Source organism: Hemiscyllium ocellatum, chromosome 2 (genome assembly GCF_020745735.1).
Source record: "Hemiscyllium ocellatum isolate sHemOce1 chromosome 2, sHemOce1.pat.X.cur, whole genome shotgun sequence".
NCBI lineage: Eukaryota > Metazoa > Chordata > Chondrichthyes > Orectolobiformes > Hemiscylliidae > Hemiscyllium > Hemiscyllium ocellatum.
In genome coordinates, this window is record NC_083402.1 from 80877421 (window position 1) to 80892775 (window position 15355).

A 15355-nucleotide genomic window follows, 5' to 3' on the forward strand; every position below is an offset into this window, starting at 1 on the left:
GGTAATGCCTTTTTGTGAGAGAGAAATCGTTTGTCGAGGATGACAGACATAAGCATGAGAGAGCAAGAGTATTAATGGGTTGAAGAAGTGTGGCTGTTAGATGAGAACGTGAAGTGTTTGGAGAGAGGGTCAACTGCAAGTTGTGGTGACCTGTGTAATGTCAGGAATGTTAAAATCTAGAGCTGGCATCTGTTTGTTTTTTAAAAGAATGTTTCTGGCCCTGATAACAACAGCATACAACAGATTGGTATTTTAATCAGCTTATTCAGAGGTGTTATTACTTCCTTTCTTTGAGTGCCATTTAGGGTTAAACTTTGTTTTGACCCCTTTAGTTTGTTTTTTTTTAAGAACACCACTGACTTTTTCCAAGTAATGGCCAGCTGTATTTCCTCCAGGACATTCTTCAAGGCTGTGTTTTAAATGAACACACGCACCCCTGTCTGCTGTGTTATCTCCACCTTCCTTGTTGCCTTCAATGTTGGAATGAAGGCAGAATATTTATGGCAACAGGAATAATCAGTGACCATATTCTCTCAGCTCAAGCAGTGTTTTAGTTAAAGTTGATTTTGCAGACATTAACACACATTTGTGGCTTAACCATTATCTTTCCATCCTGCTGTCGGGGTTTATGCAATTATGCAGTTATTCAGTCAGGGTACCAATTTCTTCCTTGCCCGTTCAACTGTCTTGAGCCAGTAACACACAACTTCACCAAACTAGTTTACATTCATTAATACAAAGAAAATCAAAATTATTAATGCTAATGTAAATGTTGTTTTTGCATTTGTGTGCACGTTAGCTGGTACCTGAAGATGTTATGCTACTATCCTGTCGTATCTTTTTCATGTTCTAGGTCTCTTCTTGCACTGCCTTCAGGCGAGAGGCACTTCATGCATAGCCTTCCTTAGCCATTTCCATCTATGTCTGCTTAGTTTAAGAAGCTGGCTACTTCCTCACATCCTTGTGAGAGTGCATCTCACTGCTATCCTTTACATCCTTCAGGATGGCCTCTTTTTAAGAATAAATGACCTGGTGAGCAGTTTTCCCAATCTTCACCATTCCTGTAATTGCTGCAGCTTTAAAAATCCAAGTGCTGGTGAGCTCTTCTAAATTGCTAATTAGAAATCTTTCCGTTGATAAAATGGGCATGCCACTCCGTCCACCATTGCTAATTGGTCATGAAACAGATGCCACGATGATGCCAAGTCAAGTGCCTTGGTAAAGCTAACTTATTGTTTTCTGTTCTGGTTCTGAGTATGGGAACAGGCTCACCCTGTCCTGAGAATTCCACCCTTAGCATTGAATAATTGCTGTAAATCAAAGATCAATAAAAATGGTATAAAATATTTCTTCAAAATATTTTGTATTCAAATACTTGCATCTCTCGGGGCTGAAAGCTTTAAACGTAAACTCTGAAGTTGTTATTCTCCTTGTTGAAATGTTAGGATAATACTTGCTTCCAAATATCTCTGCTTTCTGTGGAACTGTTATTTATTTCACCAAGTCCCTTCTAGAATGTTCCGTATTGGCTGGCACAAATTAGCGAGCAAAATTATGCACAAAATTGTTATTCGTTTCTTTAAACATGCAAGGATTTTTAGAAGAACTTTGGTCAGAAGAATGTGGCATCTTATTTTATTGTCATAAACCTGTCAGCTTGCTTGGCAGCCAAGACTTTGAGAATGATGCCAAGTAGTCTGTTTTAATGTAAGCAGACGGCATAATGTGTGATACATACATACACATGACTATCTATTTCCTTTTGAATTTTTCTTTTTGTTCAAGGGAATATGTGTCACTGGCTTGGCCAGAATTTATTCCCTGTTTCTAAATGTGCTGGAAAAGGTGGTAAGCCGCCATCTTGAACCACTGCAGTCCCTGAAACACCACAGTGCTGTGAGGAAGGGAGATTTTGATCCGGTTGTTTAAATTGTTAAAGGACTAAACAACACTTTAATGCTTTTATTAACTTCCACTTTTGAAAGTGATGGGTTTTATCTGGAGCCATTGAAGACCATGTTAAAATTCTGACTGAAGTAACTCTGGTTGAGAAAGGAAATCTCTAAGAGAACTAATTACATTACAGTTTAGCACATTATTTAAAATACAAATGAAGTTCATAGCTACTGTTCACTTGATTTGATTTGAATTGCCAAAAATATTCATTTGAATAGGAACAAATTATTTCTAGATTTCTGTTGTAACATACAAAATAGTGATGGATCTTGTAGAAGTTTGGTTAGAAACAGTATCTAAAGTAACTTAAAGACAAGATGCCTCTTTTCGATAGGCCTAAGAATCACTTTTAGTACTGATTAGCAAGCATACTAAAGGTGTGTTGTAACGTGTTTGCTTTGTACTTGCAAGCCTGTATTCTAAATCTGCTTGCCTTTTTCCTTTTCCAGGTATCACAAGAACTGCAAGCAATGCAGAAGAATATCTTGATGATGAAGACTCTGATTAATTTTTTTCAAAGTTCAGACATCAAACACTTACTAATACTTCCCTTTAGTTTGTTTTATCCCAATTTTGCTTAAATTATCTTGGCATCTGTAAATCAAAAAACATACAAAGTTACTGAAATTCAGTACTGAATTGCAGTATTATTCCAGAAACTTTACATTTTTTGTTTTCCTGGTTTCCTTTGCTCTGCTGTGATTACACAGAAAAATGTGATCTGAACTTATTTCCTCCCCACCACACATGAATGAGTTAATCTTTTTATTTGAATCGCTCAGCTGATGCTAATTGAACTAATTTGAAACCTGCAGAGTATGGATTTCCAAATGTAATTTAAAAGCAATACTTAATGCTGAAAATAGTCTTTGTTGAGACTCTTTGAAAGTGTAATATTTGCTGTCTAGCAATCAAAAAAGATTAATTTCCTGAAAAGCTTGTTTGTGGTTTCCACCAGAGTGGGTATACACCTATATGTTTGTATGTTATGTTTAGACATTTAATATGTTCCCCGTTTTATTACTGTTTTGTTGCTGTGGACTCTGGCAACTATCACAATATGATGGTGACAAAGGAAAATACTTGTTTTGAACCTTATGCTTTAGCATTTCATGAATTGGATATCGAAATCAGTATAAATATCAAGCTAGTCGATGGTGTACTTGATTTTGATTGTCCTGATCATGTTAAGTATAGATTGGGTATTTGTAATAAGATAATAGAATTTTCAAATTTTCTTACACAGATTTAGAACAAGGATCAGCCTTTCAAACAGTTGATAAGGCACAGTGCAGATTGCTTTCAATGGATGAAATACATTTCAAGCTAAGTGGCTTATCTAGGTGGTTGTTGATGCCTTTTAATTGGAGGCAACCTGGGAACAGGCTATTTGCTTGGCCACCTCAGTAGAGAAGATATAAAATTACAGAATAATGGAAATGAGCATTCAAATTTGGAGCAGTAGGTCATAATGTCCCTCATGCCTTCTCCACCATTCCATAAGATTGTGACTGTCTGTCTGATTATAGCTTTAACTCCATATTCCCACCTACCTCTGATGTCCTTTGACTTCCATATTAACCTCGAACCTATCTACATGTGCCTTTAAAGTTACTCCGTGACCTGCCTCTGTTGTTCTCTCGGAAAGAAAGTTCCAAAGACTTAGACACTCTGAAGGGAAAAAAAAATCACTTTGCCTTAAATGGAAGACCTTTTGTTTTTAAAATGACCCTGCAATGGGAAACATAATTCTAGCATCCACCTCAAATTCCCTCAGGCTCTTGTGCGTTTCAGTAACATCACCATTCATTCATTTGAACTCCAATAAATACGACCCAAGCTATTCAACCTTTTCATCAGGAGGTACCCCAATTCTTCCCCTCCCTCTCTCCATTCCTCTTGCCCCAGAAATTCAAGGTGTCAAGTGAGCTACCTTCTAATATAACTATTGTCTGTTAAGGAGACCAAAACTGTACTCCAAGTGTCGTCTCACCTATGATCAGTGAAACTGTGGCAAAATATGCTGCCTTAAAATAATCTTTGAGATGAGGATGCCCTGATCCCTCTGTACCTCAGAATTCTGCAAAATCTCTGCATTTAATTAAATGCTGTTTTCTATTTCTCCAGACAAATTAACATTTTCCTACGCTATACTCCATGTGCTCCAACAAATTTTGGTCGCACGCAATCTTATATACAACCCTTTGCAGACACTGTGTCCACTTACTGTCCTGGCTTTATTTGTCATCAAATTTAAAGATCATAATTATGGTCTTTTTTTCCAGGTTATTGTGAGAAATTGTAAATAGTTGAGGCACCAACACTGAAAATAACGGTTTTATGCTTACATGACCCCATAAAACAAAATCACATTTATATGTCATGAAAGGAATGTTTTGTTTGTAGCTATATTATTGGGCATTTTCCCATCATCGCTGTGCACTTGATAGTTTTAAAGTTGTTTTATTGTAATTGATCACTTGTGCAACTTGGGACCTTGTGTAAATACATAAAAATTCAATAGATTACAAATTTGATATGAGAATTGGTGAAAAATGAGCTTGAATGTTAGGAGCTTTTAAATTACTATGAAATTCAAGGTTTCTGCTTTTTAAATTCTTGTTTGTGGATGATACAGTTTAGTAAACAAATTAGACATTAATAGGGTAAACACAACTTCTATAAATTAAGATTTTATGCTTTAAATATCCTCGTAGCTATTGAACTTCAGGTCTGTTATGTTTTGGAAGAACTGCAAAGTGAATTTCTATGCATTTTGAATATTTTATAACATAATTTAAGAAATATGACATCGAGTTGCCGCTCCTGTTCTTGGAATAAACATTTTGAAGAAAATAGCATTTGAATTTTATTTATAACACACACCAGTACAGAAGGCATACAGTATATAATTACACTCAGATCAGTATTTCTTTTAGTAGCATTTAGAAGCTATCATGTATGTAAAATCTGACATTTAGTTGCTCTGCAATTCAAGGGTCGTCAGTTTCTGCCATGGGTTTTTGTATAACTGAACAACCTGAATCTTGATCTAAAGATCTTGGGGGTACATGGGCTGGATTATCCTACGTAGTGTGATCCAACATAGTAGTACATGTTTCCTTTCCTTTTGCTTTTGACAAGACCAGACCAGACCAAACCCCCTAAAATATATTAAGGTAGCCTCGACCCTAACATTTTGTTCTAAAAGTAAACGTGAGATGCAGTGTTCCAGATGCAATTTGATTAGTCAAACTACTCAATGTTAAGCAAAAACCCAATTTATTCAAACTCTATAGTTAAAGTACAACAAAAAAAGGGGGAACTCAAATAACTCTATTAGAAAACTTAACAGAATAATAGTAACTATTCTAATTGTTTCAATTAGTAACATTTCATAAACCACCCTCAGCAAAAAGTAAATTCAAAACCGATTGCTACTCGGGAATTGCATGTGAGACAGAGAACCCCCACCTTTTGGCTGTAACAGAGAAGGGGAACAAAAAAAACTTATAATTCTTAAAGATCTCAACAACTACTGAAAGCTATACCTAAAATCCCTGGTTCTATGGATGGGAATTTGGCCACACCCATTCAGGCTACTTCTATAGTTCCAACTGTTATGCAAAGAGCAAAACACCCAAGGCTTCACAAGTTGTTTGATCTTCTCTTGACCATTCAGCACCTGGGTGCTACACGCTCTAAAAGAAGGGCTTTTGCCCGAAACGTCAATTTTCCGATTCCTCAGATGCTGCCTGACCTGCTGTGCTTTTCCAGCACTACTCTAATCTAAACTCTGATTTCCATCATCTGCAGTCCTTACTTTCGTGCCTCTAAAAGAAATCAAGGCAAACTAGACCTTTTACAACTACACTTTCCATGTTTCCCACCATTCTGTTCCTAGTTAAGATATTGGGACTGTGTGAGATGCAGCTTGAGGGACAAGTTGCTGCTACTTTGAGTAATTAGAAGTATGGTGATAATAGTTACTCCATATACTAAGACTTTTGATGACTTGTGAAGATCTTTGCTAAACATTTGCTGCTGTAGTTTGGAAAAGGACAGCTGTCACGGTTGTGGTCCAGTGTTGAATGTTCTCATCCACAATGGTCTTCTGAGAGAGGTGACTGCTGATTTATGGGAAGTTCTCAACATATCCTGGAATCACCCCCTTCAAATATGGGAGTTGCAATGTTTGGCTGATCAGGTCTGTTCTGAGTTTTGTTTCAGCAGTACAGTATTCAAGAATAGATCTAACAATTTGTAAGCCAGGTTGAGAAATCGAGTGACTTGTATAGAAGGGGCAAAATACTGCAGTCAACTGCGAACTATAGATTGTGTGTTGATAGTAGTTAGTTTAGCTTTGGTACAGAGGTGATTGAGGTTCAAGTGTTCAACCTCTAAAAGGTACTTAGTATTGACAAAAAGCTGTTGTTCTGCAATGACATGACTGCTAATGTTGAGTATGTTGTAAATTATCTGGGGCTACCATACTGCTTACTTGACCACTTTGGATTTTGAAGACAGATGTTTTTCACATCTCATTTCACGACAGTTATAGTAATTTATCAACCTGAAGCAATTGCAGAATTGTGATGAAACTGAAGATCCCAGGAACACAATTCACAGAGCCTCATAATTTACTGAATCAAATGGTTTGGTCATTCAAAATTTTTCTTCTATTCTTTGGGCAACAAAGACCATAGGCTGAATGCTACGAATGCTACATACACTGAATGCTGAAAAGATACACCAACAAGAGATTATTCAGCCGTATATCTGCACCAGTTACCCATTATAAGCCTGCTTAATAGCATTTGGTCCATAGCATGACAGGTTACAACACTTTGTACGCAGATCCAGGTTCATTTTAAATGAAGTGAGATTTCCATCTCAACCACTAACCCGAACAGTGTTCTCCAAACACACTCCACCCTCTGGGTTGAAAGATTTTCCTGGAAATTAATCCCTCTGCCTGGGGAATCAGGTCTTCCCTGTCCAATTGATTGAAATTGTAGATTATTTTGTATAAATCAATTAAGTTGCTCATCAGCCTTTCCTTATCCAAGGAAAATAACCCCAGTATATCCAGTCTGTCCTTTTCTACCTACAAGATTCACGCCTTGGCAACATTGTACAACAATTTTCTGCCTGAACTCTATCTAGAGCTACTGTCTCTTTTTTTTTTGTAAATTTACAATAGTGAGTACACTGGGCTCTTTTTGGTCACTTCGATTAGATTCTCTACAGTGTGGAAACAGACCCTTTGGCCCAACAAGTCCACACTGCCTGTCCAAAGAGAAACCCACCCAAACCCATTCCTCTACATTTACCCCTGTCTAACGCACCTAACACTGTGGGCAATTTAGCATAGCCAATTCACCTGACCTGCACATCTTTGGATTGTGGGAGGAAACCGGAGCACCCGGAGGAAACCCATGCAGACACAGGGAGAATGTGCAAACTCCACACAGGCTGACGGGAATCAAACCCAGGACTCTGGTGCTGTGAGGCAGCAGTGCTAACCACTGAGCCACCGCGCTGTTATGTTTAATTGAGATCTGTCACTTGATTAAAATTTTAAAATATAAAACATTAGATACTAAGTTAGCCTGGAGTAATGATTTTTCTTTCAAGAGTAAGATTGTGCTATTTTCTGGGTCTGTAGATTTAAGGTGCAAAAAAATGCCTTTAGTGGACTGATATGCTCTTCCTGTCAGATGTGAGAGATTAGGGAGAGTTTTCATGTTACTGATGATTATGTCTGCAGTAAGTGTATTTGCTTGCAAACACAGTCAGAAATCCTATCAGATCCTAATAGAGACATACAAGATAATCAGAGGGTTAGATAGGGTGGACAGGGAGAGCCTTTTTCTAAGTATGGGGATGGCAAACATGAGGGGACACAACTTTAAAGTGAGGGGAGATGGGTATAAGACAGATGTCAGAGGTAGGTTCTTTACTCAGTAGTAAGGGTATGGAATGCTTTGCCTGCAACAGTAGTATATTCGCCAAGTTTAAGTGCACTTAAGTAGTCATTGGACAGGCATATGGATGTAGGTGGGATGAGCTTTTGATTAGTATGACAGGGTGGCGCAACATTGAGGGCTGAAGGGCCTGTACTGCGCTGTGATGTTCTATGTTCTATATCACATGAATGAATTGGAGCAGCAGTTAGATTGCATCTCCTCACTGCCTCAATCAACAGTGACCAACTCAACACTGACATTTTCTACAAACCCACTGATTCCCACAGCTACCTGGATTACACAGCCTCCCACCCTGCCTCCTGTAAAAATGCTATCCCTTATTCCCAATTCCTCCATCTCCGTTGAATCTGCTCCCAGGAGGACCAGTTCCACTTCAACACACCAGATGACTTCCTCTTTTAAAGACTGCAATTTCTCCCCGCCCACCACCACCAACACATGGTTGATCGTGCCCTCCAGCGCATCTCATCCACTTCCAGCACCTATGCCCTCAAACTCCACCCCTCCAACTGCAACAGGGACAGAACTCCCTTGGTCCTTACATACCACCACATCAACCTCTGTATACATTGCATCATCCTCCACCATTTCCACCACCTACAAACAGGCCCCCCCAGCAGAGATATATTTCCCTCCCCACCCTTACCCACTTTCCATAAAGACTGTTCCTTCCACGACTACCTCATCAGGTCCACACACCCCCACCCAACAACCCTGCCCTCCTGGCACCATCCCCTGCCACTGCAGGAATTGCAAAACCTGCACCCACTCTCTTTTCCCCCTCTCTTCTCCACCCCCCCCCCCCCCCTCCCCGCCAAGGCCCTATCACAGTTTCACCTGCGCTTCCTACACATAGTTTACTGTATCCATTACTCCTAATGTGGCCCCCTCTACAGTGGGGAGACAGGACGCTTACTCGCAGAGCACTTCAGAGAACATCTCCAGGACCGTGGCCAAACACTTCAACTCTGCCCCCCTCCCCCCACCCCATGCAGGTCCTCAGCTGCCTCCATCGCCACAACCTTACCACCCGACGCCTAGAGAAAGAATGTCTTGGGACCCTCCAACCCTATAGCAAAAGTTTCCTCCCTTGTTCTCTCCCCATCTTATCCCAGTTTCAACCTTCCAGCTCAGCACCACCTTTATGAACAGTCTTACTTGTCCATCTTCCTTCCCACCTATCAGCTCCACCCTCTCCTCTTACCTATCACCATTACCCCCATCTCCATCCACCCATCACACACTCAGCTACCAGCCTCATTCCCGATGAAGGGCTTTTGCACGAAACGTTGATTTTCTGGTGCTTTGGATGCTGCCTGACCTGCTATGCTTTTCTAGAACCACATTCTCAACTCTAATCTCCAGCATCTGCGGTCTTCACTTTTGCCTATTTTCTGAATGGCCTGAACTGAGACTGATGCACCACTCTTAACCTTTCAGCTTCACCTCTCCTTGTCTTACCTCACTTTGTTTTCACCCAACTCCAAAGCACTCATTGAGCCAAGCTCCACTCACAGTGTAGCCTTGTCATTTTGATTGCTCATTTCTATACTGACCTCAACCTCCTGCACTGTTCCAATGCAGCTCAGTCCAAGTTCAGCCCTTCATAACCTCCACACTCAATATGGACTTCACCAGTTTCACAATAAACAGAGAGTTGTCAGGATCTAGAACATTCCACATGATAAGAGACTGGAGTTCAAGTCCATAAGGAATTTTAAGGGAGAAAGTGCTCAGAGAAACCAGAGGACACAGCTTAAAAATACAGGGTAGACCATTTAGGACAGAGATGAGGAGAAACTTCTTCACCCAGAGAGTGGTGGCTGTGTGGAATGCTCTGCCCCAGAAGGCAGTGGAGGCCCACTCTCATTTAAGAAAGAGTTGGATAGTGGAATCAAGTGTTATGGAGATAAGGCAGGAGCAGGATACTGATTAAGGATGATCAGCCATGGTCATGTTGAATGGTGATGCAAGCTCGAAGAGCGGAATGGCCTACACCTGCACCTATTGTCTATTGTCATATATATTTGAGAATAAGAAGCTGATATGTTAAACGCATGAAATGGGTGATTGGGACTAAATATGACAGTTTTTTCAAAGAGACAAGGTGTAATTTGGATAATTCTGTGCTCCCTCTCAGGCAAATATGTCCTTCATCAGCTGCAGGGCCCAGAACTAAATGTATACCCCAGCAGTGATCTAACCACTAATTTGAATATCTTGCTGCTTTTTTTGATTTGGAGATGCCTGTGTTGGACTGGGGTGTACAAAGTTAAAAATCACACAACAATCACTTGATGAAGGAGCGGCGCTCCAAAAGCTAGTGCTTCTAATTAAACCTATTGGACTATAACCTGGTGTTGTGATTTTTAACTTTGCTGCTTTTCAATTGACAAACATTTGGAGATACTTACTTTCCCAAATAAGAACAGACAATCTTTTTCCTTCCACAGTTAAATGCCAATGATATTCAGATCCACATTCAAAACCTGATGACTACTCTGACTATCAGATCTTGTTTTGAGAGCCAAGTCTCAAACAATATCCTGTAAAATGAATTCACAGAAGTGAAATCACTCAGTCCAGAATACAAATTAAGAAAAGACAAACATTTGTCTTGGTTTCAGTTCTGGATTCATTCCTCCCATCCACCAAACAGGTCATGCTCCCCACCTGTGTCCCCCATCCCTACCTCACCACTTTGCTGCTCTCCCCACTCCAACCAACTCCCATCTCCAGTTTGCCTATAACTTCTCGTACCCCCATGCCCAGTCCTGAAGAATGTTTTGGGTATAACCTTTGACTTCACCACATCCTGATGCTGCCTGGCTTGCTGTGTTCTTCCAGCCTCCTGTTTGTCTAAATTGGATTCCAGCATCTCCACTCCAGTTTTCTTTGTCTCTAACCCAATAAAGATAGTAACCTGGGATCTATCGCCATCTGAGGCTCACAGTCATTTCTCCATTTGATTAGACTACTTACAGTGTGGAAACAGGCCCTTCAGCCCAACAAGTCCACACTGACCCGCCGAAGCGCAACCCACCCTTACCCCTACATTTACCCCTTACCTAACACTAGGGGCAATTTAGCATGGCCAATTCACCTGACCCGCACATCTTTGGACTGTGGGAGGAAACCGGAGCACCTGGAGGAAACCCACGCAGACACGGGGAGAATGTGCAAACTCCACACAGTCAATCGCCTGAGTCGGGTATTGAACCCGGGTCTCAGGCACTGTGAGACAGCAGCGCTAACCACCTTGCCGCCCACAAACGAGTGCTCCAAACGAGTCACCAAGAGTTTCTAATTCAGGTCAAGCGCCAACACTGGATGTTCATAACATGTCCCAATCCAGATTACTCCCTTTTTCCGCTGATTCTTTCCACCTTTCCTGGCTCCTCCTCCCACACCAGTCCAGGCACCAGTCAAACTTGACCTACTTTTGGGAAGTAAGCCAGGGCAGGTGAATAAGGTGTCAGCAGGGAGCACTTAAATGCCAGCAACCATAATTATATTAGTTTTAAAATAATGATGGAAAAGGTTAGACAGGATATAAAAGTTGAAGTTCTAAATTGGAGGAAGGCTAATTTTGACAGTATTAGGCAAGAACTTTCAAAAGTTGACCGGGGGGGGGGAGGGTCACATGTTTGCAAGTGAAGGGACAGCTGGTAAATGGGAAGCCTTCAAAAATGAGATAACATGAGTGCAGAGAAAGTGTATTCCTGTTTGGGTGAAAGGAAAGGGTGGTAGGTATAGTGAATGCTGGATGACTAGAGAAATTGAGGTTTTGGTTAAGAGAAAGAAGGAAGCATATGTAAGATATAGACAGCAGAGATCGAGTGAATCCTGAAAAGTACAAAGCTATATTTGAGGGAAATCAGGAGGGCAAAAGATATTAAAGAGAATCCAAAGAGATTTTATAAATACATTAAGGACAAAAGGGTAACTCAGGAGAGAATAGAACCCTCCAAAGATCAGCAAGGCAACCTATGTGTGGAATGACAGGAGATGGGGAGATACTAAAATATTTTGCATTAATGTTTAATGTAGAGAAGGAAATGGAAAATGCAGAATGTGGGGAAATAGATGGTGGCATCTTGAAAAATGTCCATATTACAGAGGAGGTGGTGTTGGATGTCTTAAAATGCATAAAGGTGGATAAATCCCCAGGACCTGATCAGGTGTACCCTAGAACACTGTGTGGAAAGCTAAGGGAAGTGATTGCTGGGCTACTTGCTGAGATACTTGTATCATTGATATTCACAGGGGGTTGCCTAACATGGTGCCACAATTCAAGAGAGGTGGTAAGGAAAAGCCTGGGAACAATATACCGAGTGAACCTGACATTATTGGAGGGCAAGTTGTTGGAAGAAATCCTGAGGGACAGGATTTACATGTATTTGGGAAGGCAAAGACTGATTAGGGATAGTCAACATGGCTTTGTGCGTGGAAAATCATATCTCACGAAAATGATTGAGTTTTTTGAAGAAGTAACAAAGACAATTGAGGCAGATGTGATCTATTTGGACTTTAGTAAGGCATTCAACAAGGTTCCTCATGGTAGACTAGTTAGCAAGTTTAGATCATATGAATTACAGGGTAGAACTAGCCATTTGGATACAGAACTGACTCAAAAGTAGAAGACAGAGTTTCGGTGGAGAGTTGCTTTTCAGACTGGAGGCCTGTGAGCAGTGGTGTGTTGCGAAGATTGGTGCAGGGTCTACTGCTTTTCTTCATTTGTATAAATGATTTTGATGTGAACATAGGTATAGTTAGTAAGTTTGCAGATGACATCAAAATTAGGGGTGTAGTAGATAGCGAAGAAGGTTACCTTAGAGTACAATGGGATCTTGATCTGATGGGCCAATGGACCGAAAAGTGGCAGATAGAGTTCAATTTAGATAAATGTGAAGTGTTGAATTTTGGAAAGGCATATCAGAGCAGGACTTAATACATTTCATGGTAATGTCCTGGAGAGTGTTGCTGAACAAAGAGACCTTGAAATGCAGATTCATAGTTCCTTGAAAGTGGAGTCATAGGTAGATGGGATGGTAAAGAAGGTGTTTCATATACTTTATTGATCAGACCACTGAGTACAGGAGCTGGGAGGTCATGTTATGGTTGGACAGTGTATTGGTTAGGCCACTTTTGGAATATTGTGTGCAATTCTGGTCTCCCTCCTTTATGGAGGATTTTGACATGGTTGAGAAAAGATTCGCAAGGTGGTTGCCAGGGTTGGAGGGTTTGAGCTATAGGGAGAGGCTGAATCGGCTGGGACTGTTTTCCCTGAAGCGTCAGTGGCTGAAGGGTTATCTTTATCGAGGTTTATAAAATCATGAGGGGCATGTATTATATAAATAGACAGGGTCTTTTCCCTGGGGGGTGGGGAAATCCAGAACCATAGGGCAGAGGTTTAAGGTGAGAGTGAAAAGATTTAAAAGGGACCTGAGAGGCAACTTTTTCACACAGAGGGTGGTACGTGTATGGAATGAGCTTCCAAAGGAAGAAGTGGAGGCTGAAACAATTACAACATTTAAAAGGCATCCAGATGGGTATATGAATAGGAAGGGTTTAGAGGGATATGGGTCAAGTGCTGGCAAATGGGACTAGATATCTGGTTGGCATGGACAATTTGGACCGAAGGGTCTGTTTCTATGCTGTGTATCTCGATGACTCTATGACTATTCACAAAACACCAGCTGTGAGTCATCGAGATACACAGCATAGAAACAGACCCTTCGGTCCAACTCATCCATGCTGACTTGCTATCCTAAATTAATATAGTCCCATTTGTCAGCATTTGACTTGTATTCTTCTAAGCACTTCCTATTCATATGCCCATCCAGATACTATTAAATGTTGTAATTGTTTCAGCTTTCTCCACCTCTTCTGATATTCAAAGATGTTGCCTAACCAGTGCCTTGTCAAGGTCCATTATTATATCCCTGCTGTGTAGGCAATACTCCCCTATGAAGGAAAGCATCCTACGTAACTTCAGTACGAATTTTCCAATCATATCCTCCACATCAAAGCATAAGTAATTAATATCTACTACAAACAGCAAAGCACTCACCACTGAACCCCCAATGGAACCGCTTTCCATTGACAAGTGGGACGTTCTCAAAAGCCTTGCTAACATCCATGTAGACAACATCCACTGCACTATTGTCATCAAGCCGCTTTGATATTTTCTCAAAAATGAATTTAAGGTGTAAAACACGGAATTCCCTTAACAAAACCACACCGACTATCCCTAATAAACCCACATTTCTCCAAGTAACAGATAATCCTACCTACCCATATTGATTCTAGTAAGTTGTCCACCACCAAGATCAGATTGACTGGCTGACATTTATTTGACCTCTCTCATAACATTTTGAATTATGTTACCATGTTTGCAAACTTCCAGTTCTCCAGTAACTTGCCCACCTCTGACAATAGACATATGACCCTCAGTGTCCCTGGCTTTGTTTTCCTTTTCTACTTTGTTTGACCCTGATGATTTATCCACCTTCAGGGGTCAGTTCCTCAAAAACTGCCCTTTTCTTTCTGCTTATTGTATCCAAAGTTTCACATGCCTCTTTAATTAGATGCCTGCATCATTGCTCTCTTTTGTGAAGGCAGACATTGTTTTTATTATGAGCCCTAACCAAATCTGCATCCATTCACAAGTTAACATTTACATCTGAACAGCCCAACTCTTTCCTGACTTATCCTCTTTGTTTTGATGTACCAATTAAAATATCTTTGGATTCTTTTCAATAAAAATGGCCAGATTTTATTTATACTTATTTTCCTAATTTCTCACTTCAACCCTGTATTTTCATTCCTCCTCTCAGCTTTCTAAAATATTATTCTCTTTGAGATTGTTAAAAGCTCCATTCTTGTGCTTTATCTCAGCCTTAGGCAACATCTCTGAATATCAGAAGAGGTGGAGAAAGCTGGAACAATTACAACATTTAACAGTATCTGGATGGGCATATGAATAGGAAGTGTTTAGAAGAATACAAGCCAAATGCTGGCAAATGGGACTATATTAATTTAGGATAACAGGTCAGCATGGATGAGTTGGACCGAAGGGTCTGTTTCTATGCTGTGTATCTCTATGACTCACAGCTGGTATCCAGGGGAGTCGAGAATTTGCAGTGTCAACCTTTTCCTTAGTGGACTCATACCTACACTGTGACAGTGCAATCTAATTTCTGAATGCCTTCTACTGATTTGATATTCTTTCCTACAAGTAGTAACTAGTCCATTTTTTGTCTGCTAATGTCTCAACCTTTTGAAGTTTATTTCCCTTCAATTTAGAACTTTTACTCCTATCTTTATATCTTTCCAAAATGTTGCTAAATCTAACTGCATCATGATTACTGTTCCAAAGTGATTGGCCATTGCTGTTTCAATCACTT

The 15355-nt window shown here is 40.4% G+C and overlaps 1 protein-coding gene across 1 annotated transcript in view; it reads left to right on the forward strand.

Annotated features, from left to right (window-relative positions):
- The window catches only part of ostf1 (osteoclast stimulating factor 1), an 84146-nt gene extending 79351 nt beyond the window's left edge, over positions 1 to 4795 (forward strand). Inside the window, exon 10 of the mRNA XM_060845066.1 lies at positions 2406 to 4795. Within this exon, the coding sequence (XP_060701049.1) occupies positions 2406 to 2464 (59 nt within the window). The 3' untranslated portion in view covers positions 2465 to 4795. The remainder of the gene's footprint in view (positions 1 to 2405) is intronic.
- Positions 4796 to 15355: the final 10560 nt, after the last annotated feature.